The 23886-nt window shown below is 37.8% G+C and overlaps 1 protein-coding gene across 1 annotated transcript in view; it reads right to left on the reverse strand.

The window, feature by feature from the left end:
• LOC140243631 (kinesin heavy chain) overlaps positions 1 to 23886 on the reverse strand; it is an 87873-nt gene that overhangs the window by 35066 nt on the left and 28921 nt on the right. The window contains exons 3-4 of the mRNA XM_072323296.1: positions 8408 to 8481; positions 3319 to 3423 (exon numbers count right to left, since the gene is read on the reverse strand). Coding sequence (XP_072179397.1) covers positions 3319 to 3423; positions 8408 to 8481 — 179 coding nt within the window. The remainder of the gene's footprint in view (positions 1 to 3318; positions 3424 to 8407; positions 8482 to 23886) is intronic.

Below are 23886 nucleotides of genomic sequence, written 5' to 3' on the forward strand. Positions count from 1 at the left end.
AATCTCGCCGTGATTTTTTTTTTTTTTTTTTTTTTTTTTTTTTAATAATTACGGGAGGAAAGGGGGATTCCCAACTCCTTGAGAACTCCTACACAAACACACATGAATTACATATTACTTCCAACATTAACATACACCTCTATTTTGGGGTCTGTTACTGAGTGTAACAATGAAAAGGTTGCAGTATACACATTACTACATGTGGTAGTACAATGGGCTACATCAGTACATGTGTAATATGTACATGTATAAAGCATTGAGTCTCCCGTATCCGGCCAAATCCCTTATCCGGATGAGCCCCGGTCCCGACTTGTCCGGATACGAGAGGTTCAACTGTATTTATGATGTTGCAGCAAAATTCTGAAGGAGTGTTGTTGAAGATGCAGTCAACATTACTCTTTTTAATGCCTCCTAGGGAATTTTGTTATGTAGCGTGTGACATACTGGCAGTAGCTGTAACTGCTAGTACTCACAAGAGATGACTACAACCCTCAGAGGGCTGTTGTTGTGTGAGGTGTTAGAGTGCCAATAATGATATAACGATGATGAGCCCCATGTAGATTGATACTGTGTGTGCAAGATGAGAAAGGCTGACGTCATTTAATGGGTCAGGGAGCTCATAAATGGCTGAAAGTTCATCGCACTTCTATTCAAATTCTCCTCAGGGGGTATACTCTGTGACAATTTCACCCCGGTGCATGTTCATTGAGATGAGCTTTTATACTGGCCGCAAAAAAAGCGGCAGTAAGAAGCGTGACATGAGTCACAAAGATGTCAAAATTGGCTTGTCAGCAGATTGTAAAGATACATGCAAACATACTGATCGGGAGATAAGCAGCAGATTGTGTACATGGGAGGCACAACTTTGCCCCATGCTATCACGAAGGGAATTTAAATCTATCTTTAAATATGTGGACTGCAGTGTTCTCCTGTACAACTACTATTTGCAATCCGAGATCATGTCTCCTTTCTCTTCCCTGAGGGATACACATGTGTACTGTAATTGATATTTATAGCATAGCAATAGTGTCTCAAATTCTATATTTTGCTGTGCCTGCCAAGATGTTTGTATTTAAGTGCATTGGGATGATTTTTGTTATTCTATTTTGAACCCAGTGTTAGAAAATCTCATGGAAGGGATAGTGTAGGTTTTCTACAATATGAATCCCTTATTTTGCTGTGTAATAGGCACATACTCTGTCTTATGATTTTACGTACAGCTTGCCTGCAATGTCTTAGCAATATTGCATCCTAGCATGATAGCTAGGATCAAATTCCAACACATTGTGTCATTTAAAAAAAAAAAAATCTTTGTTATCATACATGAACTCTTGATATAAAGATTTCTCAGCACTTCTCAGCAAGGAAAGAACGATCAGTGGCCAAATTGCGCATGCGCGAAACTTGCATAACCGAAGACTGACCCCGCAGTCCCAACAGAGTTTCGCACGCGCTATGAACGATGGGATTAAAAATACCGATTTCCGAATCTCGATCGCGCTCACACACACGACGCTTGGCAAAATAATCGCGATTATTCTGAAAAATCGCATTAATAGTGCGAGTTGGATCCCGATAAGGATCGCGGTAATTAGTGAGATTTTTCTGTCCACACTGGAAAAAATTTCGAAATTTTGATCGCGATAAGAAAATCGATTTTAAAATCGCACTTTTTCCCTTGTGTGTGAACGGGCATAATGACTTTTTTGCATTAGTGGTCAAATAATCGGTTAAGTGATATCCTGTCCGAATCCCAGCTGTCTCACCCCAAAAATGAAGCCACCACGGCATGTCAAAGGAACGGCTATCCCATTCAGTATAGTGCTTTGGCCGCCATGTTTTTTGGCTCTCCTGAACATTTGACATTTTTGAGATACGAGGTCTTGTCGCCCCAGCGACGATATACGACCACTAAAAACAATTCCATTCGAGAGAAAGAGCATTTTAAAGAACCTGTCTATAACAGCCGCTTTTTTGTCTCTTTGGGTGGCCGCTACAGACGTGTTTGACTGTAATAATTCTCCCATATAATAGAGAAGTTTTCAGTCTTGTTATTTTGAGGAAAGGTCTGAACTACCTACCTCTACAATCTGCCAGCTTATGAAAGGAATCTGATATTCAGCATTGTAAAAGGGACACACAAACTTAAAATTCAACACAATTATTTGTCCTAAACACATAAAGGCAATCATCTACTCATCTGTAGTTGCCTAACATACAGTAATGCAGGACTTTTCTTTTCTTGAGCGCCTGTTGGATATTGATGATAGAGGGATCTTGCACTGTGGACTTTTATCAGACATGTCCTCACTTTCAGGCAGGATGAATGTATGCTACCTTTGCAAGGCTCACCATGTTTTTCTACATCATGGGGGATGACGACCCTCGCGGACTACAACGTGCTGGGATTCCACTTGCTAAGAATATCACCGAGTACACATTTCGAGAGACGGAGGTATCAAATATTTGTCACAATTTGTACTGTTGACTGTGACATTTCTCACAATCATACTACAATATCCTCACAATGGCTTTATCCCCTGGAACACTTGTTCTTCATGGAGCCTGTTTCAAAGGTTTGCTTTTATTATGAGTTTCACTTTGACTTCACTGCATGTATTGCACACTGCTGAAGTTGTGAAACTTGTACTTTATGAAACATGGACCCCGGTTTCTATTTATCCTGAATGACACTTACATCTGGACAGAATCTTGTGTGTATGTGTGTGTGTGTGTGTGTGTGTGTGTGTGTGTGTGTGTGTATGAAAAACAAAAAATCACAGCAGTAGATCAGTGGAAAAATGGGGGAAAACAACAGACATACACAAAAAGTTAAGAAATCATTCTGAATAATGAATTTATTTCTCTCCCAAGGAAAAAAAAAAAAACCATATAATATATCTGTTCTTGCTATATAAGGAGTAATACATTTTTTTATGTTCTCTTTCATGCATAAGTTCTGTCTGTGCCTACATATTTCAGAAAAATTAAAATTAGTGTAATTGATATAACATAAAAAACAAATACTTAATCCACAAACAGTTGTCAATTTGTCATATTCTCTAAACTTGAACACTTCAAACTTTTCTGTGCGAGTCTGAATATTTTCCCCAAATTTGCACTGACTTACTTCTCTGATTTTTCTGTTTCCATACAAAGTAACACAATATCAGGATTTTCAGCAATTTCCCTTTAAGAATGACTACCTGTGTTGGTGTCAACAGCTCACAAAGCTCAACTGTATTACAGACGAGACCCCTGGTGCATTCCCATCAAAACTTTGTTCTTGAAACAGATAGGAAGTGTGGAAGAACCAACCTTTATGTGAAATTCCAAGCTCTCATCCATCTGGTAGATGTGATTGAAGATGTCCTGTACGATGCGAGGAATGATACCCATGTACTGTGGGTTGCCCATGATACCCTGCCAGAAAAAGAGAGAGAAGGGGGAGGGGGTGGAGAAAAGGTTAACACTGTAATTAAAAGCAGTCCTTGACTGAATGGAAGCTTGTTCTGTTTAAATACAAACTCATATATTTCTGCTCATAAGTTATAAAACCAGAAACATTCGCAGCATAAAACTTTTGTTAATTGGAACCAGGTACCTTTTTCACTGCACGAAACTTCTGCGAGTTGTCGACTGGCGTTCAATGTACTTTGTAAACAAAACCTTTCCCGTGCATTTTACTTTCACAAATTGTGGCTCCTTGCAAAATTCATGAAGTTTCATGCACGCGAAATGTCTGGTTTTACAATACTTCACATGATCATTTTTTTTTTTTTTTTTGGTATACTCAAAGGTTTGGTTACATTATTCAATAAGGGCAGCATCATTGCTGGGGGGGGGGGGGGGGCAATGTCATTGCAGCAAGCCCTAGATCTTTTGTCACACTCCATTTACAGTTGTAGCTGACTTTGCAGGCACAGAAGAAATGTCACAAGACTTAACTGGTTTCTGTGTCATCATCAATCATGAATCAACGTGCAAATTATCATGTGATTGCTCAGAATACGATTTTACAACCCTTTTGTCTACATATAACAATGTGATCAGGCAGAAGCGGTGTTTAACACTGTAATAGCAAACAGAAGGGCTACACAGCTTCAAGTAAGGCTTGATATGTTTGCACTCCTATGACAAACAAATTATACAATCTGAACTGATTTGTTGAAGTGAAGAGGAAGAAAAGAAAAACAAAGACATATTAACTATTGTCCCATGTTGAATAGGATGAAGGCAAAGGACATTTACATTCACATTTAGGCTGCATTTATCGAAAAAAAAAAAAAAAAATCTGAGGGCAGAATCACGATCCTAAACATGTTTGAGGCATTTTCAGGGGTCAGATAAATGCAACCATGTTTTCAAACGCGTTCAGAAACGCCGTTTTGAAACATGTTTGAGACCACGATCGCCATTCTGTGAGTAAATAAACGCAATGCCATTTTGAAAGGTGTTTATACCTCAAGGTCAAATCCCAGCTGTTTCCGGTTGTGCTCTATACCCATTATTTGTGTGTGACTGATGAGGCATGTTTGCTTGGTAAGCAGTTGACCCGATACTTCCCAGGTCAAACGGCACAAAGCAGCTGCGCAGTGACACCACTCAAATCGCGATTGTATTAAATGACGGTTATCTGGTTAGATATCCGTTCCAAACACATGAATTTTGAAACGTGATTCTCTCTCTCTCAAGTTAGATAAATGCAGCCCTTGATCCTTCTAACTCTCTGTGTAATAGGATATGAAACAATTACTGCTACTTGAAATATTTGTTTCATTGAAACATTTTTAAACAGTAAAATTGACAAATCTTATTCATTGGACACATCAAACTTTATTCATAAGTTTGATAGCACTGCAGAGGTAGACAGAGCCCACTAAAAACACCCCAACCTTGAATATAACACTGTCAAATGACACACGTTTGCACATAAAGAAACAGCAGCAGCTGCCAATATGTACAGACTGTTCTGGCTTTGTTGAAGGGTTTTATCAGACTGTTTAAAGCTACATTTTGTTTTAATAACATCATCAGAAGAAAACAGGGTCCTTTGTACAAGTGCCTTCATGCACCTGCTGAAATCTTACGATGTATCAATCTATCTTCTATTACTTTAAATGTACATGTATGTGGATAAATTGCAATATCTTTACATTATTCTCGGAAACCTATTTTGATTGGGATGTAATCAAATACTTCAGAAATATTTCAGTTCTAAACTGTTTCTTTAAAACCAGCTTGCATTCTCAACTAAACCTCCATTTCATGAACTTTGACCCTCAGCATCTATAGGGAGATGGCTGGCTCAAAGAATGAATTTCAATCGGAAATTGGAATGCCTTCAGCACAACTAAGTTGTAAATGCTTGGACATTTATAAACATTTCCGTGCCACCAAACAGAGACTTCGTAATTTTAATAGCACATGTCACAGACATACACAAAGAAATCAAACATTCAGCCAGACACAGGTTTGCCCAGTCTAAGATGTTCGGCAAATATATTATGTGCCATGACACAGTGCTGTGAAAACAACACGTATGTGACATCCAGGTCACAAACAGAAGAGAGCTGTCCAACCTTGATGAGAGACATGCCATGTGTTGCTATCTCACTGCTGAAGATGATCTGTGCAGTCCTTCTTCCCACCCCTTTCACTAGTCACTTTCACACCATGTTCCTTAAAGGGACTGTACAGTACTGGTTGAGGTAAGGATTCATGTTTTGAACATTCCTAAGTGAGAAAATGAAAAGCCTCATGAAATATGAAAGAGCATGTAATTTTAAGGATTCAACGTTTATTTGATGAAAATTGGTTCTCAAATGGCTGAGATATCCAAAAAAGTGCTAATAATAAAAGGTGATATGCCACAACTTTATTAGGATCTCTTTGTTTCACCTTGTTTTTGGATATCTCAGCCATTTCAAAACCGATTTTCATCGAATAAACTTTTGATACCCCTCTGAACTGCATTCCCCCTTACATCTCATAGAGTGGTTTCTGAATATCTCGCAAAATGTTAAAAGCTAAATCTACACCTCGACCAGAACTGTACACACCCTTTAACTTCAAGATTACATCACAGTTTTAATCTCCGATGATAATAGTTAGTAATTAGTGAAGATGCACTTGTGTAGCAATCTTAAACATTAGTCAAAGATTAGAACCACGCCACATCTTATGAATTATGCTCTATCCACACGATGATCAGATGAGGGGGTCCCCACTCATAGTTTAGCATTCAATTAACTTGAAAGTTAGCACGATGTCTCCATGAACCCTCCTCCTCCCAGCTTTCGGGTCAACCTCCGGTTCATGTTGTACACTAGTGTAACGTTATACATTATTGGTTATCATTCCCGCCATATGTGTATGTAGCCTACAATCTATTTCTTACACTTCAGTGGTTTACTTATCAAGTGGGACTCTTGATTGAAAAATTCAATCATTAAGAATAGGTGTCGTGGTGTGAATGCCTGCCATAGTTTAAAACTACAAGCTAATGATCAAAGATTACAAACGTCATGTGAACGTATCTACTGTTGTACTCACTCCCCTTTCCTCCCTTCTGAATTATTACCAGCTGGCTGGGTAGCCATATTTGATGTAGCCTCTGAAGAAATCCATCATCATAAATCTGTTTTGCTTTACAGATAAACTGCCTCTACTGCTTTTTTCTTGTCTTTCAAGGAAATATTGTTCACTATCTGAATATTAACAATAGTTTCAATTTTGACACTGCTGTAGCATCCAGCTAGCATTTGAAAAGTACATATCTGTTTTACTACAATATATACAGGTATAAACTATATTCACATTCAGTACCAGTACTTAACCCGTTGAAGACGATTTAATTTTGCTACAACACACATTTCCCATAGATGCTTGTCCGAGTATATTCGGAACTCGTCCTCAACTGGTTCATACAAAAAAGGTGGTTCATATAAGTCTTTTTTTTCTTTTTAATTGTAATGGAGTGAGAAAAAAAAAAAAATCTTCATCATAGCGAAAGAAACAGCGGAAATTAGTTCGCAATTACAAAAACGCTATTAATTTTCAGTTATATACGCAACATTGGGGGAGGGGGTGCATGGGTTGCTACATTTTTTTTGTGTGTGTCAATTTCTGCCTTTCATAGCTAGTGTGTACAGAAATTTAATATTGTGTTGGAAGGTCACAAGTTTGATATAATCTCAAGGTAATATTGGCGAGAGGTTAGAGCAGTAATAAAGACCTCCTGGAAGCATGAGTGGAATCATACCGACAGGACTCAAACTGGAGCAAATAGTCAATTCAAATAATGGAAGAGCCTGACAACACGGCATGTTTGGTGCTGAGGTTCACACAGGGTAGTTTAGAAGCAGAATTCATTTTACATTTTGGACTGCACTTTGTAATAAACCATTTGCAGATGAAACAAAAACCCAGCATAAGTGCTTTGAAATAGTTCCAAAATTATGTGAGTTAGGGATAGAAACAGCACTGATTTCAGTTGGAATCGGTATAATTAATATTAAGACAAAATGTGAACAAAAGTTACAATAAAAATGTTTCCAGACTAAACCGTCTCCGTTATGGTTTGATGAGAAATACAGATATCTCCTTATATTTTAGGCTTTAGTGCAAAAATTTTATATGGTAGGATGTTTTGTGATACAACAAACCTACACATATATACATCATACAACAGACCTACACATATACACATCAACTGTGATATCTTGAACATTTTTTAATCACTGTTCCCAAAGGTAAACAGAACCTTAAAGACAATAACAAAAATAAAGTCACTATAGAGGAGGAGAATGACATTGCTGTACTCTGCTATGACAGAGTAAGCAGACTGATAACATTTCTGATGACAGATAAACTAATCGTCAATAAATGGGAAAGCTATTCTTGAAAAAAAAAAAAGTTCTAAAACAAATATACCATCTCAAAAAGATAACAGCAGAACAGACTAAAATGTTTATCTAATGTAAAGCATAATCTGGCATGTTGCCCTCAGTGCAAAGACCACTACTTGTAGTGCATTTCAACATCATAAGAGCTGATTTTTTTTTTTTTCTTAATTAAGAGTGAAATCAAATCTATACAATATTATCATGTTTGGGGTCAACATTTCAGTGAACAATCCATCTCAACTTAAAAGCCCTTGTTGCTAGGTTACCAGAAAATTTGTGAGGGAATATGACTGCTTCACCTCTTCCAATACAAATGTGACTTTGACTCACATAAATGTGAGAGTGAATATAGGTAAAACTTTGAAATACAATAAGCCTATTTCAGATCCTATACTGATGAAAACTTTAACACTTTCATGCATCAGACATTTTTTGTTTCTTATCATAATTCAAAGCCAGATATTACATGGCGTAAAATGTCACTTCGTTTGTGTTCTCACCTCCATAGTGAAAGTCTTTCCACTGGATGTTTGCCCGTAGGCAAATATGGTTCCATTGTAACCTTCCAGAACATCTGCAGGAATGAAGAGAATGAAGAGAATTTGGGAAGATGAGTCACAGGGAAGCTAAGCATGACATGAGTGAAATGTGGGACAAACTGACCCCAGTGTGGAGATCAGAATGATGCAGGTAAAATCAACACAAGCCCCCAGTCACATTGTGAACATTGAGGACCAGATAGAGCACAGTGTCAACTACAGTGAAACCTGTGAATATAGTGACTGTCTGTAGCAGTCATCTGTTGTTATTATGGTGACCATCTGTATAGAGTGACCACATTTATGTCTAATCACCCATTATATCTATTAGGTATGTACAGTAGTCACTTATACAATACTGTCAAAGTATAAACTTTTGTGTGAGTCATTTGAGTAAAATGAATTTCGCTTCTTCGAAATTCCACAGAATCACAGATATCATAATAAATTTAAAAAAATATTTGAACACTTTTTGATGTTAATTGAAAAAATAAATGTGAAAATGTCCATGTTTACAGTACTTTTATTATAGGTCTATATGCATGTCTTATTTGCAAAAATCAAATGACAAAACATACCAAAAGACTAGAAATGTCGCTTTGGCGACTGGTATGCCTCCGCCATAATGCATGATTTTCCCAATAGGTCTAGATAGTACATGTGGACACTGTAAGATTACATTTCACAAAATTGGCAAAATATTGGAATGACAAGTTTGTCATAAATGTGTTGAATGTTCACCTTCCTTGACGTAGGTTTAATTGGATGAATAAGAGAGCATGTATCTAGAGATTTAAGGACTTTAACTTGACTTTGACCCATTCATACATTTAGGCATTGAGTAATTTTCAAGGTACAGGTGTGGAGAAAAAGTGAAATTTCTGAATTGAATAGTAAATTGTTATCATTTTCATCTGGCCCTTGACCCTAAAATTCATAAGATAATTACTTTCAGGTAGAACATGCATAATATGTACTAAGTTTCAAGGTAACTTGAGCCACTTCCGAGATATGGAGGAAAAAGTTAGTTCAGCACTTTCACTTGATCTTTGACCTTTTGACCTTTGAGGCAAAAAGAGAGAAAAAAAAAAACTTTCCAGAGAATTTCTATTAGGTTACACACGCATACACCAAGTGTAAAAAAAATAACCCTGCTGGCATTGCATAAATATGACGGTAATAGTAAAATTTTGAAGTCTTGCACTTGACCTTTGACCCCTGACCTTTGACCCCATGAACCCTACATTCTCTAGATAATCACTTCCAGTCAGTACATGTATATACTATGTTCCATGAAGATACCTTGAACAATTTTCCAAGGTACGGAGAAAAAAAAGTTTTAATATTTTTACTTGACCTTTTGACCTTTGACCTCATGACCCAAACTTTCACCAGAGAATCTTAATTGGGTAATACATGTATACACTAAGTTTCAAGAAAATATCTTCAGGCATTCAATAGATATGGTGGAAATAGTGAAATTTTATGTATTTGACCCTGACCTTTTGACCTTTGACCTTTGACCTCATGACCCAAACTTTCACCAGAGAATCTTAATTGGGTAATACATGTATACACTAAGTTTCAAGAAAATCTCTTCAGGCATTCAATAGATATGGTGGAAATAGTGACATTTTATGTATTTGACCCTGACCTTTTGACCTTTGACCTTTGACCTCATGATCCAAACTTTCACCAGAGAATCTTAATTGGGTGATACATGTATACACTAAGTTTCAAGAAAATATCTTCAGGCATTCAATAGATATGGTGGAAATAGTGAAATTTTATGTATTTGACCTTGACCTTTTGACCTTTGACCTTGAGCATGTGCACCCAAAAGTTGATAGGCACAACTTCACCCCCTAATACACATACATGCCAAGTTTCATTAGGATACCTCAACAGGTTTCGATAGATACCTTGTCCACAAAATTCATTACAGACGGACGGAAGGACGGACGGCCGGACGGACGGACAACCCGAAAACATAATGCCTCCGGCACCACTTCGTGGCGGAGGCATAATAAGGAAATACCACTCGCATTGCACAACACAAATTATTTTCCATGTGCACAAGTTAATACTGTTCTTGGGCCAGGCAAAGACATCACTATATTTCTGCAGTATTATTCATTTCATGCATGTGTGCCTCACAGCTCTTAAAAAGGTTTAGAGAGTTAGAAATATCACAATGGATATCATCGTTTTCTATGCATGTAATGTCAGTCAAATTCACGAAATGAAATACACATCTTTTATTTGGGATAATCACGATGGTACTACTTCACAGATAGAGATAATAACTTCCTTGATTCATTTACCCTTGGCAACTTACATCAACTCAATGCACAAAATAATTAACATTACAAAAAAAAAAAAATCTATTGCTAAAGGATTAGGAAATACACACATCACAAAACACTCCACTTACACAACACAAGCCAGCTCCACATTATTGGATTTCCACTAATTATCCAATGCTTTGGGGTATGCATGTCCTTCTTCGTACTCTTCACAAATTTAACCCATTGAGCAATGAGCATGGATGAGGATGGGTGTGTGTGTGTGTGTGTGTGTGTGTGTGTGTGAGGGAGAGACAGACAGACAGACAGAAAGAGAGACAGAAAGAGATGTGGATTCGAAGGTTGTTCATCTATCCTCTGACCTACATGTCGTGGATGTGCCCAACGTTCCCATCTCAAGTAATGAGATGGCGCCGAAACCTCTACCGCTGAAACCTCCCACGCCTCTTGCTTCCCAACAAACAGATTTCCAACAAACCAATCTCCAAGAAAGAAAAAAACAAAACAAAAAAACTAGGCTACTGCAAAGGGGATCAAGTTGAATTTCCATGACAGTAGAGTGAAATACATCCATATGATTAGAGCTCCAGGATATTGCCTCTCACAAAATGAAACATATGAGACAAACTTGTTGCACATTTCCATAGCATACATTCAGCAAGTGCTCAGGTTATAACTTCCATTACTATAGGCCTAATTCTATAATCCTATATCTTCATGCATACATGTACATTAATTCCATTAATCTAAATGATTTATTAAAACAAAAAAAAAAGACATTGGACACAATAACTTGCAACATTTCTCAAAATTCATGAGACTACTAATGTAAGACATATATGGTATCACAAGAGGTGATGGTTAGCATCAATACAAATAATTATAAGGGCAGGGGAAGACAATCAGAAAAATTATCATCACTTTTTAAATCCCCTATACATTGTAGCCTTTAGGCAGAAGAACTCATCTCTCTTTTAGTAAAGAAACACACCATTTACAATTTGTACTTGCACACTTTATCAAAATCAAGTAAGTATTATAATGATTACTGGTAGTTGGTATGATGTCAAAATGAAAACTGACAATATAGAATGTTTTAGTGCTACTCCCACCTTACTTCTGACCAATATACATGTATACAATGTACATGTACACTGTATCTTGATATGTTGGATGTCTTCAACCTAATACAGGAAACTATTCAGTCCCATTTGCATTATATTGATTACCCTGCTTGATGTCCCTTGGAATACCAGCATCATATTCATATCACTTATACTCAGGATACTAATTGTACATTCAGTCTAATTTAACACTTCTTGAAATACATGTATAACCTATATGTGCCATTAATCCATACCCTTGGTAATCCCCATAAAATCCATCTGGCATCCCAGGGAAGATTTCAGCTCATCCAGTCTCGCTCTCTCCACACCCATTTGTAAAGCCAGATTTTCCACACTAGGAAGATAAATTCCCTCCCACTGTCACGTTACAAGCAATCTTTAGGTGCATTCACATTCATATCTATACCGCAGTATTTTGCACAGTAATTCCTATATGAGAATGTAAATACGTGCTATAAAATAGCATGGTATTTAGAGCTTGATAATTTAAACTTCTCATGAAATACGTACAGTGTATGTATGCATGCAAAATTTGAGTGTGAATCATGTCACAAGATAGCACATATCGTGCAGAGCAGTGTATTTCTCATGTAACCTGACACACTTCGTGTCTTTTTCTTGTAGGAGATCTAATGCGTATGCATAGTGTTTACCTCTGGGAGTTGTGTGTACTTTCAAGCAAAAAATACCACGGTATTTCATTTAATGAATGAGAAAATTACCAAGTGAATTACTGTAATGTTAACGCCAAATATTTCGTGAGTTTTTTTTTTTTTTTGTTCCTTTTTTTTTTTGGGGGGGGGGGGGGGTTGTGAATTTCGAGAGTCAGGTGCTAATCGCAAATTTAAAGACATGCCAAAAAAAATGACTCTGATCCTGACATGAATGTGACATGCAGGCATACATTTCTCTATTCAGTACTGTACTCAACAATTGCAAATTTAACCACTCGCAAAATCATCAGGAACTTGTGATTCGTACAAATTTAGACTCGCTAAATACATAGCGTATACAGTACTGCGGTAACTTTGATCATGATATTCTGCCAATGAGAATGGTGCAATAATTTGAATGTGAATGTACCTCTTCTCTAAGTGCTCTCACTGAGGTACTCATTCTTTCTGTTGGGACTGTAATTTAGCCATGACGGCAATATGGAGTATATGCCAACAAGTCAGGGTGGATATGATTATATAAGTCATAATTTTATCAACTGCATTTTGTTTTTCAACGGGAGTACTGATATAGTCAACCAATGCAGACTTATTTTTACTTCGTTTTCACCTTACTTTTGTGAGAGAAGACATGATTTGTTATGATGACCTTTGCAAAGAATTTGTTCCATTGAGCGGTTGTTTTTTCAGTGAAAGGCTAGTACGCTATACCATTTGGAGCAAGTGGAACGGGAAATAATGACGCTCGGTCTTGGATGATTGTTAACAGGAGAAAGTAATCAGGAAAACATACGCTGAGCACTGATACCCCTTTCAGGTAATCGCGGTTCAATTATCCGCATCCAAATAATGCGGATGAAGTAGTCAAAATCGCGTTCATATAACCCATGAAGTGCGCACTACTTTTACGAGCACCCGTTCATATAATGGTGCGAAGGATGGAGTTATTTGTCATGGTTACGGCGCACGCCTCTATAATGACGTAATGTTTCCGGTGAATATCCTCAAGCGCGCGCTCGCGAGGGGCTTGGGGAGAATCTCGCGCGAAATTTGAGGTATCGTACGAGCAAGTCTATGCCGCTGCAGCAGTACGTACACTTCGTACACGTACATTATTGTGTTTCAATCGAGACTTGTACGTTGTGCTAATCAAAATCCATCATGAATTCCAACGATATTTTTGTATTGAATGCGGTCATTGCTCTTGTCATCATTCATTTACGGATCACAACAGTTAGGCTGTTGAACAATGTAGAGAGATCGTATCAGAAGCGACTGAGGAGAAAAAGGACGCAATTCTACCAGCAATTTAAAAGAAGGAATCATCGACATCGTCGCTTCCAGTTCCAACGACGCAGATGGGGGCTCGTTGCCGTCTACACCGCAGCAGCAGCACTCAATGGTATGAGCTGCAATCGAGAGATATGGAGAAGACGGCATGAAAATCTCCTGTGGATTGACGACATGCCTAACTTCGATGACCAGGAGTGGCGAAAACACCTGAGAATGTCTCGAGAAACTTTTGAATATATTGCCGAGGAGTTGAGACCCTTGTTAGAGAGAAATAACCCGCGAGGACAACCTTTGAGAATCCCGTACAAAAAGCGACTGGCTGTGGTTTTATGGTGGTTGGCTACGCCCACGGAGTACCGCTCATTAGCCACCCTATTCGGGATCGGCATCTCCACTCTTTGTACCCTGACAAGAGAGGTGTGCCATGCCATTAAAGAAACATTGTTTCACAGGTACATTACGCTGCCATCCGGACATCGTCTTGATGAGACAATAGATGGATTTCAGAGAAGGGGATTCCCCCAGTGTGCCGGGGCGATCGACGGCACACACCTCCCTATCCTTGCCCCTCGAGACAGCCCCGCCGACTACCACAATAGAAAAGGATGGCATTCCATTATCCTTCAAGCAGTGGTCGACCATAATTATTGGTAAATTTGATTGCTATTAATTATTGGTAGGCTTTGTCATTGCAATTAGACCTAGATCTTGACTCTACAGACTGTACAGTAGACTCAAGTCTCTAGATATAAATCCACCATAAATTGTAGACTTTAGTAGGACAAAAAAGGAGGCAGCTAGAACCCGGGGCGTAGCTGGGGGGGGGGGGGAACTTCTTTAGGCATTGCCTTAGACCCCCCCCCCCCCCCCAAAAAAAAAAAAAAAAAAAAATATATATATATATATATATATATATATATATATAATAGTAATAATAATAATAAATAGATAAATATATAAATACAATAAAAAATAGATAGATAAATAATAAATAAAAAAAAGTGTGTGTAGATCTACTTTTTATTAAGATCTACTTTACTACATACTACTAGATTAGTAGTAGATGTAGTTTGTGCAAATACTTATCATACAATCCTTGAAGGCTTGATTTTAAGTGGTGCCTGTGAGATTTGCAAATTTCCATGGGCCATGGCAGAGATATGATTAGGGACCACCCGGTTCCTATGGGTTAAAATACATTGAATTTTTGTTTTCATCAATTCATTTTTCAGTTTCACTGATGTGTATGTCGGATGGCCGGGCCGCACCCATGATGCTCGGGTTTTGGCAAACTCTGACATCTTTCACAAGGCAGAAAATGCTGGGCAGCTATTTCCACGTGAGGTAAGAATATATGCTAGACTCTACATTAAATTCAATTCAATTCAGTTTATCAATTTCATAAAATTCAGTAGTATGTACATCAAGATATGACAGGGAGTTCGCAAGGAAAGCCAAAGGCTTGGATGAAATGCGACCCACTTCCATAAAAATACAACATGAAAAAAAAAAACAAATTGAAATTTATACAATCAATTAAATTAAAGAGTCGAATAAAACGAACGGTTTTAAAAAATGAAAGGAAAAAGAAAAGAGGGACGAAGATGGAGTGGTAAGTTTTGTGGCAAACTAGTAAGCGTTAAAAATTGTCGTTTATACATAGACTTGAAAGCACTTTTTGTGTTTGTATTCTTTAAGAAAGGATCAAGAGCATTCCATAGTTTTGCACCTTTATAAATTATAGAGCTATTTTGTTTTTATGTCCAAGCGAGAAAATGGCAAGATAATGTATTTATTTCTTTTCTACATATAACTCAACCTACTAAAAAAAAAATACTATTTTATAAAAAAGTAAAGTTAAAAACATTTAATGCATCAATAATTTTCATTTTAATAAGCATTGGAGTGAACATAAAAATTTAGTTTTCAGTCATTGCCAAAATACAAATCTGTGTGCTATAGTTTAGCTGAAATGCTCTGATAAAAAAATTATTTGTATATTAAAATCATTTGTTACAGAACAATCGACTGATGAATGACATAGAGGTACCTGTCGTCATCATCGGGGACCCCGCCTATCCCTTGAAGAGATGGCTGATGAAGGCATACCCGAACACGGGCCGTCTTACGCCAAACCAGGAAAACTTCAATTTTAGGCTGAGTTCAGCAAGGATGGTTGTTGAAAACGCCTTCGGTCGGCTGAAGGGGAGGTGGAGGCGCCTCCTTAAGCGGAATGACTGCGACACCGCGTTTGCTTCAGAAGTTGCCGCAGTCTGTTGTGTATTGCACAACATCTGCGAAGTCTACAGAGAGGCATACTATCCAGAGTGGGATGAGATGAGAGAGGAGGAAATGAGACGGCGAGATCAGCCAGGACAGAATGCCGATCAGAGACCGGGACAAGATGCAGATGCCGGTGCCATCCGCAATGCCATCATGCTTTCCCTCTAACTTGATCAATTACCTTTCTTGTATCTAGGGCTACATATATGAACAGTGGTATGAGATGAGAGAGGACAAAATGAGACGGCGAGATCAGCCAGGACAGAATGCCGATCAGAGACCGGGACAAGATGCAGATGCCGGTGCCATCCGCAATGCCATCATGCTTTCCCTCTAACTTGATCAATTACCTTTCTTGTATCTAGGGCTACATATATGAACAGTGGTATGAGATGAGAGAGGACAAAATGAGACGGCGAGATCAGCCAGGACAGAATGCCGATCAGAGACCCCGGACAATATGCAGATGCTGGTGCCATCCGCAATGCCATCATGCTTTCCCTCTCATAACTTGATCAGTTACCTTTCTTGTATCTAGGGCTACAGTTATATGAACAGTGGTATGAGAAGTGTAATTACATGCATCAACCATTAATCCCAACCACCTCATTTGTTTAAGTATTTTTCTTCAGTTTGCAATTGTATTTCTCATACAAGTTTCATACATTTCAAATAAAGGTCTAATATTTTGCATTTGGAAATCATGTTCACAAGACAATATGGGCATTTAGCAAATTTCGGAATAATGCAGAGTTAATTAATAATGCATGTAAAAAAACTAAACACAAATCATTTTACTCAACAGTGAAGTTCATATCATTTTTGTGAAGGTTTGATGCAGGCATTTATGTGATCCTTTCAAAAGGTAACATCAAGTTCACTCTTTTTCCAAAAAGTTACAAAATAGTGTACCGGAAATTTGGTTTAAAGTATAGTTTTGGTAATCCATAAAAAAAAAAAATTTTTGCTTTATGAGCTGTAACCGCCCTGTGAATTATTTCCCCAAATTTATCAAATTTTAGAAATATTAGCAAAAATGTAAAATCTCGGGGTCCCCCCCCCCCCAAGACTTTTACCATAGCATTGTGTATATACAGATGTAGCTCCCTCCTAGTGTTTGTTCATTTAAGACGGTAAATTTGTCATCTACAGAAACTTTGTGTGCATAATTTTTTCCTGGTGTATACTGTAGTTTTCATTAGATTGATGAAAACATGTTTTAATTTTTTTATACCAAAGCTATACTTGTGCTTTAAGAAAATAAAATCAAGGAGTGTGTGATAACTAACATTTCATGTCATATTTCTGAATAGAGAGCTCAAAACATATTCTGTATTCAATAAATCCTTGATATAACTTATAATGAAGGCCTTGAGATCATAAAATTACCTTGTTATGAGAGTGTCATAAATATTGTTACATCAGGGCTTAGAAAAGAATATAAAGAGCCACAAATCAAATTATACTTCTGTGTATATCAAAGTTCTTTGTAATGAGGTTCCACTGCCATTGCTTGATGTGTATGATTTTTGTTTGTGTGTGTGTGCATGTGTATACAGTAGCTTCACTAAGGGGGATTATTAAAGAATAGAAGTAAATGATATTACAGGCCAAGGAGCATGGTCTCCCCTCCTCCCCCCCCCCCAAAAAAAAAAAAAAAGAAATAATAATGAAAAATAAAAAATAAAAAAAAAATAATTCATTTAATAATAAAAAAACAGTGGTCAATCAATGCTATGCCACTAATGTGTGTGTATGTGTGTGTGAGTGTGTGTGTGTGTGTGTGTGTGCGTGCGTGTGTGTACGTACAGTTTAATTTAATTTGTGGGAAATATGTGGCGTTTCAATGGTCACACAAATACATACATACATACACACATCCCACACAGCAGACATTTTCTAGGCTATTTCTCTTGCTCTTTATATGCACTCTAATCCAAAGTACATGATACAGGTAAACCCCAATTGTAACAAAATCTTTGGACCCACTAAATACTAAATAGCTTGTTATAACAAAATCTCATTTTTGGCAGCAATTTTCTTATGCTGTTCCTGAAAATTTAGTTTGTCATGAGATTGTTCTATATGTGTGCATTACAGTAGGGTTTGCCTGTATCTCATTTCATCCAACATGAAACTATAAACAGTTTGACACTCGATTAAAACTTTTATGTTGAACATTTTTAATATGAAATATTGTTCTTACGTCATAAACCATCTTAACATCTGCATAGTTTTAAGATGATAATCTGGCAAGAATAAAACTACAACTACTACTGGACACCTAAAAAAGTAAAAACACAATGTTTCAAGACCCTGATGCACTGTTTACATGTTCATAAAGAGTGTAAAAGACAGCTTCAAAGATAGCATTAAAGAAAATTTGATCTAGTTACTAGTAGTGAAACCAGTTCAAACCATCATTCAATCACTGTTACTTCGAATCATTGGATGTGCATACTCCAAAGTTGAAGAAGAAATTTGTGTTCCTGTACATCCATCAAAAGTAATGACAAGTTTTATGTTTAATGTACATATGAAAATCTGGTCAGAATAAACTAAAACTACTGAACACCAAACAAAAAAAAAGAAGAAGTAAAAACACAATGTTACAAGACCATGATGCACTGTTTACATGTACATAAGGAGTTTAAAAGACAGTTTCAGAGATACTAGGTAGAACAAATTTGATCTAGTTACTAACCAAAGTAGTGAAACCAGTTCAAACCACCATTCAATCACTGTTACTTCGAATCATTGGATGTGCATACTCCAAAGTTGAAGAAGAAATTTGTGTTCCTGTACATCCATCAAAAGTAATGACAAGTTTCATGTTTAATCTACATATGAAAATCTGGTCAGAATAAACTAAAACTACTGAACACCAAACAAAAAAAAAAGAAGAAGTAAAAACACAATGTTACAAGACCATGATGCACTGTTTACATGTACATAAGGAGTTTAAAAGACAGTTTCAGAGATACTAGGTAGAACAAATTTGATCTAGTTACTAACCAAAGTAGTGAAACCAGTTCAAACCACCATTCAATCACTGTTACTTCGAATCATTGGATGTGCATACTCCAAAGTTGAAGAAGAAATTTGTGTTCCTGTACATCCATCAAAAGTAATGACAAGTTTCATGTTTAATCTACATATGAAAATCTGGTCAGAATAAACTAAAACTACTGAACACCAAAAAAAAAAAAAAAAAAAGAAGAAGTAAAAACACAATGTTACAAGACCATGATGCACTGTTTACATGTACATAAGGAGTTTAAAAGACAGTTTCAGAGATACTAGGTAGAACAAATTTGATCTAGTTACTAACCAAAGTAGTGAAACCAGTTCAAACCACCATCCAATCACTGTTACTTCGAATCATTGGATGTGCATACTCCAAAGTTGAAGAAGAAATTTGTGTTCCTGTACATCAATCAAAAGTAATGACAAGTTTTATGTTTAATCTACATATGAAAATCTGGCAAAACAAACTCATCCATATAATATACCAACTATTACTTAAGATGAAAAGTAGTACATGGCAAGTTACGTATTTCATGCTAAAAACGTGTAACATTTTATTACACTTTTTTGTTCTGTTCTAATTCTATAGATCATTACACATCTACTTGACATGCATCTCAAAAATTGCATAGATTTATGAAGAAGTTTACATGGAATTGGGCTAGACTACATGTTATAATAAATCAAAACATCACATATGAATACACAAAAATGCATCACATATTATGAACAAAGAACCAAATCTTTCACGAAATACTGGAGTGCTGAAACTGAGGTAGTTTGTTCTGAATTTTAAGTCAACAAAAGTTTCACCTTTAATCCTTTACACGGAGTCCGGAGATCATAGTTCTCATTTACATCTTTGTTAGGGTGTACTCATTGTTTTCTTCCGAGAGTGACTGACAATTTTGAGATGTGCTCTGCTGGCCTTGTGCATGCTGAAAATGGGATGGACCTTGATCATGTGGAATGGGGTGCTGGTGGTAGGAATGTTGGCTATGATGCTGCTCAGTGAAAGAAGGCTGTGTGTGCATAGGATGAGTTGGTCGTTGATCTTGGGTCTGTGGATGTTGAGCCAGAGGATGAGTTGGTCGTTGATCGTGGGTCTGTAGATGTTGAGCCAGAGGATGAGTTGGTCGTTGATCTTGGGTCTGTGGATGTTGAGCCAGAGGATGAGTTGGTCGTTGATCTTGGGTCTGTAGATGTTGAGCCAGAGGATGAGTTGGTCGTTGATCTTGGGTCTGTGGATGTTGAGCCAGAGGATGAGCCTGGTGAGGTAGAGATGGGTGCGGCAGAGTAGACTGGTGAGGCATAGTAAGCTGGGGGGGAAGGGGTACTACACATTGATGAGCAGCCTGGTGAGGTGGACGGTAAAACTGCCCCATCATGTTGAAAAAACTGTTCAAAACTTGCGTAGTTTGTTGGTTCATCTCTTTCATAATGTTCATCTGCGCTTGTTGTTGTCTACGATCTAACTCTTCCTCCCACTGCCTCTGTTCTTTGATGCGCCTCTCCTCCAACTCCCTCTGTTCATTGATTCGCCTCTCCGCTGCCTCCTGGTATCGTCGATCTGCATCATCCAGGTGAGTGGTCAATGTTGAGGACACTGCTTCCACAGATTCCTCCAGTTTGGTTTTTTTCTTCTTCTTTGTTGGTCCTACATTAATGAAATGTTAAAGTAAATAAAGATGAAAATAATAATTATTACTTTATATAAGGTTACTGCCAGTTACTAACAATGCAGCACTCAATGCATTATCGGTTTCCCAACAATCGCCGCTTTGTCGGTAACTGTGGAGTTTCACTTAACTAAAACACAAAAATAAAGAGCAAATTTGAATGCGCAGTGTTTGTCATCACAAATCAAAGGTGTAATTTTGACTGCTCAAAAAAAATCACATGAATCAAATGTAGGTAAAGCTAGCTGGTAAAGAGATTTTTGTTTTCTTTTACAACCATTCGATTCGGGTGGGCATATGCCACATGCCCCCTGTAATCAAGCTACTGCACCTCTTAAATTACAGTGGGGTATGCGAGGGGGTTTCCCCCTCCCATGGAGGAATTTTTGAAATTTTATGTCGAAAACTAGAATTGAGTAACAGCACATTTCAAGCTTGAGGTACGTCTTTAAATTATAAATACATTATGCCATATTTCTTAATATTTGTTTTATTATTTACCCACAGCTTTGGCACATTGACCACTCATGATTGCTAGGGAACTACCTCTTTACACTACAGTTACATTTTCAGACTTTGTAAAGGCTTTATAAAGTTTTTAAATAAAGTTACATTAGTTTCTACCTCCAGTACTTGGTCGAGATTTAGGGTGCCATTCTTTTGGATTTCTGCGACGTTCACGATTGTCACAATGTGCTCCTTCCTCACCGTCTGTCTCTGTATCAGAATGAGGCTCTGTTTCCAGGTCATCTTCTATGTCATGGTCGGAATCATCCACAGCGAGACTGATATTACTGCCACTGGTCGAAGCCCCAGCTGCTCCTGCCGTTGACGTTGTCGCTGCATCTGCACCAGCTGGAGCTGTAGCCACGGTTGAGCTCACTAGGTTCAACGGCTCAGCGCATGCCGTCTTGCCCCAGATGTCAAAACATTCGAAGTAAAATTCGAAGTCTTTGCGTGCTTGTCCACTCTTATTATTGTTCTGTTTAACGTCAAAGAATTTCTTTTTCAAATTTTTAAGCTTCGTCTTCACCTGCGTTGCGTTGCGGTGAATCCCCTGATCTTCCAGCTTTCTCGAGATTTCTTCTAACGCCGCTGCGTCGCTACATTTACCAGTCATTTGACGATTAATCTCGTCCTCTCCTCGGATCGCCAGAAGTGCTCTAGTTTCTTGAGAAGTCCAGTTTGGACACCTCTCTTCATTTTTCTTTGGCATCGTGAAACAGTTCAGTTGATGAACACGAGTTATGCAATATGAATCGCGACAAACAGACCAATAATTGACAATACTTCTTGAAAATCTAGTAGCACAATGCACACGTCAAACGTACCTGTTACTGCAGCAGCTAATTGACCATCCAGTGCATGCAGTATATAGTGCATAGTGGTGGTTGTTTTGTTTACAACAAAAATACGATCGATCAAAAATACGTTTGCAATTGAAAATTTTATCATACATAACAATTCGACAACCCAAACTTTCCTTTTCTAAATAATTTCGAATTAAAAAAAATATTAATTTATTACAATACACAAACACAAAGTATTTATTTTTTAATAAAAGCTAACATTTGAATATTTCTAATCGACACATGCACGTGCGTGTACAACTGCAAAACTGCGTATACTATAACTCACGTGTATGCACACCTCTCGCGCGCTCAAGCTCAGCAATCAGCGGTTGTGCGGGAAATCGTGTGACCTTTGACCGAACTGTGGAATGTTAGTGCGGATAAGTCGTAAAACGCGTTCATGTATTCTCGATCTGATCCTCATGCTGCAATTATGCGCATAATAGCAGCACAAAAATAATGCGCACTTTTCTAGTCCTCTCCCGTTCATGTAATCGAAATTTTACGACTTGTCCTCCTATTATCCGCATCCACGATTACCTGAAAGGGGTATGAGTCTTATGGTAGTATTTGCTACCACAACGTCATATCAATGTCTGTTTTATTTTAAAAGATATTATATGAAAGAAAGTGCTTTTCTTTATCTCATTATTTAGGGCCTTTTATACATGTATATTGCAGCATTTATAATTACATTGGTTTCTCAGTGTGAAACGTACATCTCCCATTTCTGTGCTTGTAGTGTGAATTGGATGGAGAGATCTACTATGCATTGGTGGGTCAAAACTTTCTGTGATCTAAGGATGAAGTCTCATAGTGTTTTGCACATCCCTTGTGGACAATACAACAAACACTTCTGCCTACTGTGTTTTTCAAGCATTGTTTTCAACAACAATATCACACTGAATTACATCAAATTCCACAGTGACATTTGAAAAAGAAATACAAGCACTGCTGGCTGCAGGACAACTTTCTCGCTGAGGTCAATACAATAATGTGCAATCTGTGTCAACTGAAAAACAAACAATTTCCCTCTAGTCTCACACCCCATCACTCGTGCCTCAGCCCCTCGCATCCAAGCGATTGCCAGGCGTATTTCACAGATACTTCACAGACATACCACACGAGCCAGGCATACAACGCTTCACAAGCTGGGCCTATACGGGAGATTGGATTAGCCCCCTCGAGAGGGGCGACAGTGGAAATCTGGGGCTTTGAGCTCACAGACTAGTCATGGCAGGATACTGAGAGTTCACTCGCGGTGTCATCCCAATGTGGCCCAAGGTAACTTCAGGGTTTTGTCCCCCCCCCCCCCCCCCAAAGTTCAGCTACAAGGATGCAAATGTTTTTGTGATTCTGACACCAGTATATGACCTCTCATATAAACATGGACATTCCAAAGGTTTAGCCTATCAATTACCAAATCACATCATACTGAAAGCTGTGAAAAAAAGTATAGGTATTGATCACATCATTGTAAATTGACATAGTGTCTGGGAAGGAGACTAGGCCATACAATGGACTCACTTGCCTCCTGTCAGTGAAACAGTTCTACTCCCCTGTTTTTGTTTTTGTTTTGCTTTGTTTTTTAAGAGGATAACACATACTAACATGCACATACAGAAAGAACTGGCTCAATTCAAGAAATAAAAACCTCTTAAAATTCTTATCAAAAGCTACTGAGCTTAAAATCAATTCA

Source organism: Diadema setosum, chromosome 20, assembly GCF_964275005.1.
Source record: "Diadema setosum chromosome 20, eeDiaSeto1, whole genome shotgun sequence".
Classification (NCBI taxonomy): Eukaryota; Metazoa; Echinodermata; class Echinoidea; order Diadematoida; family Diadematidae; genus Diadema; species Diadema setosum.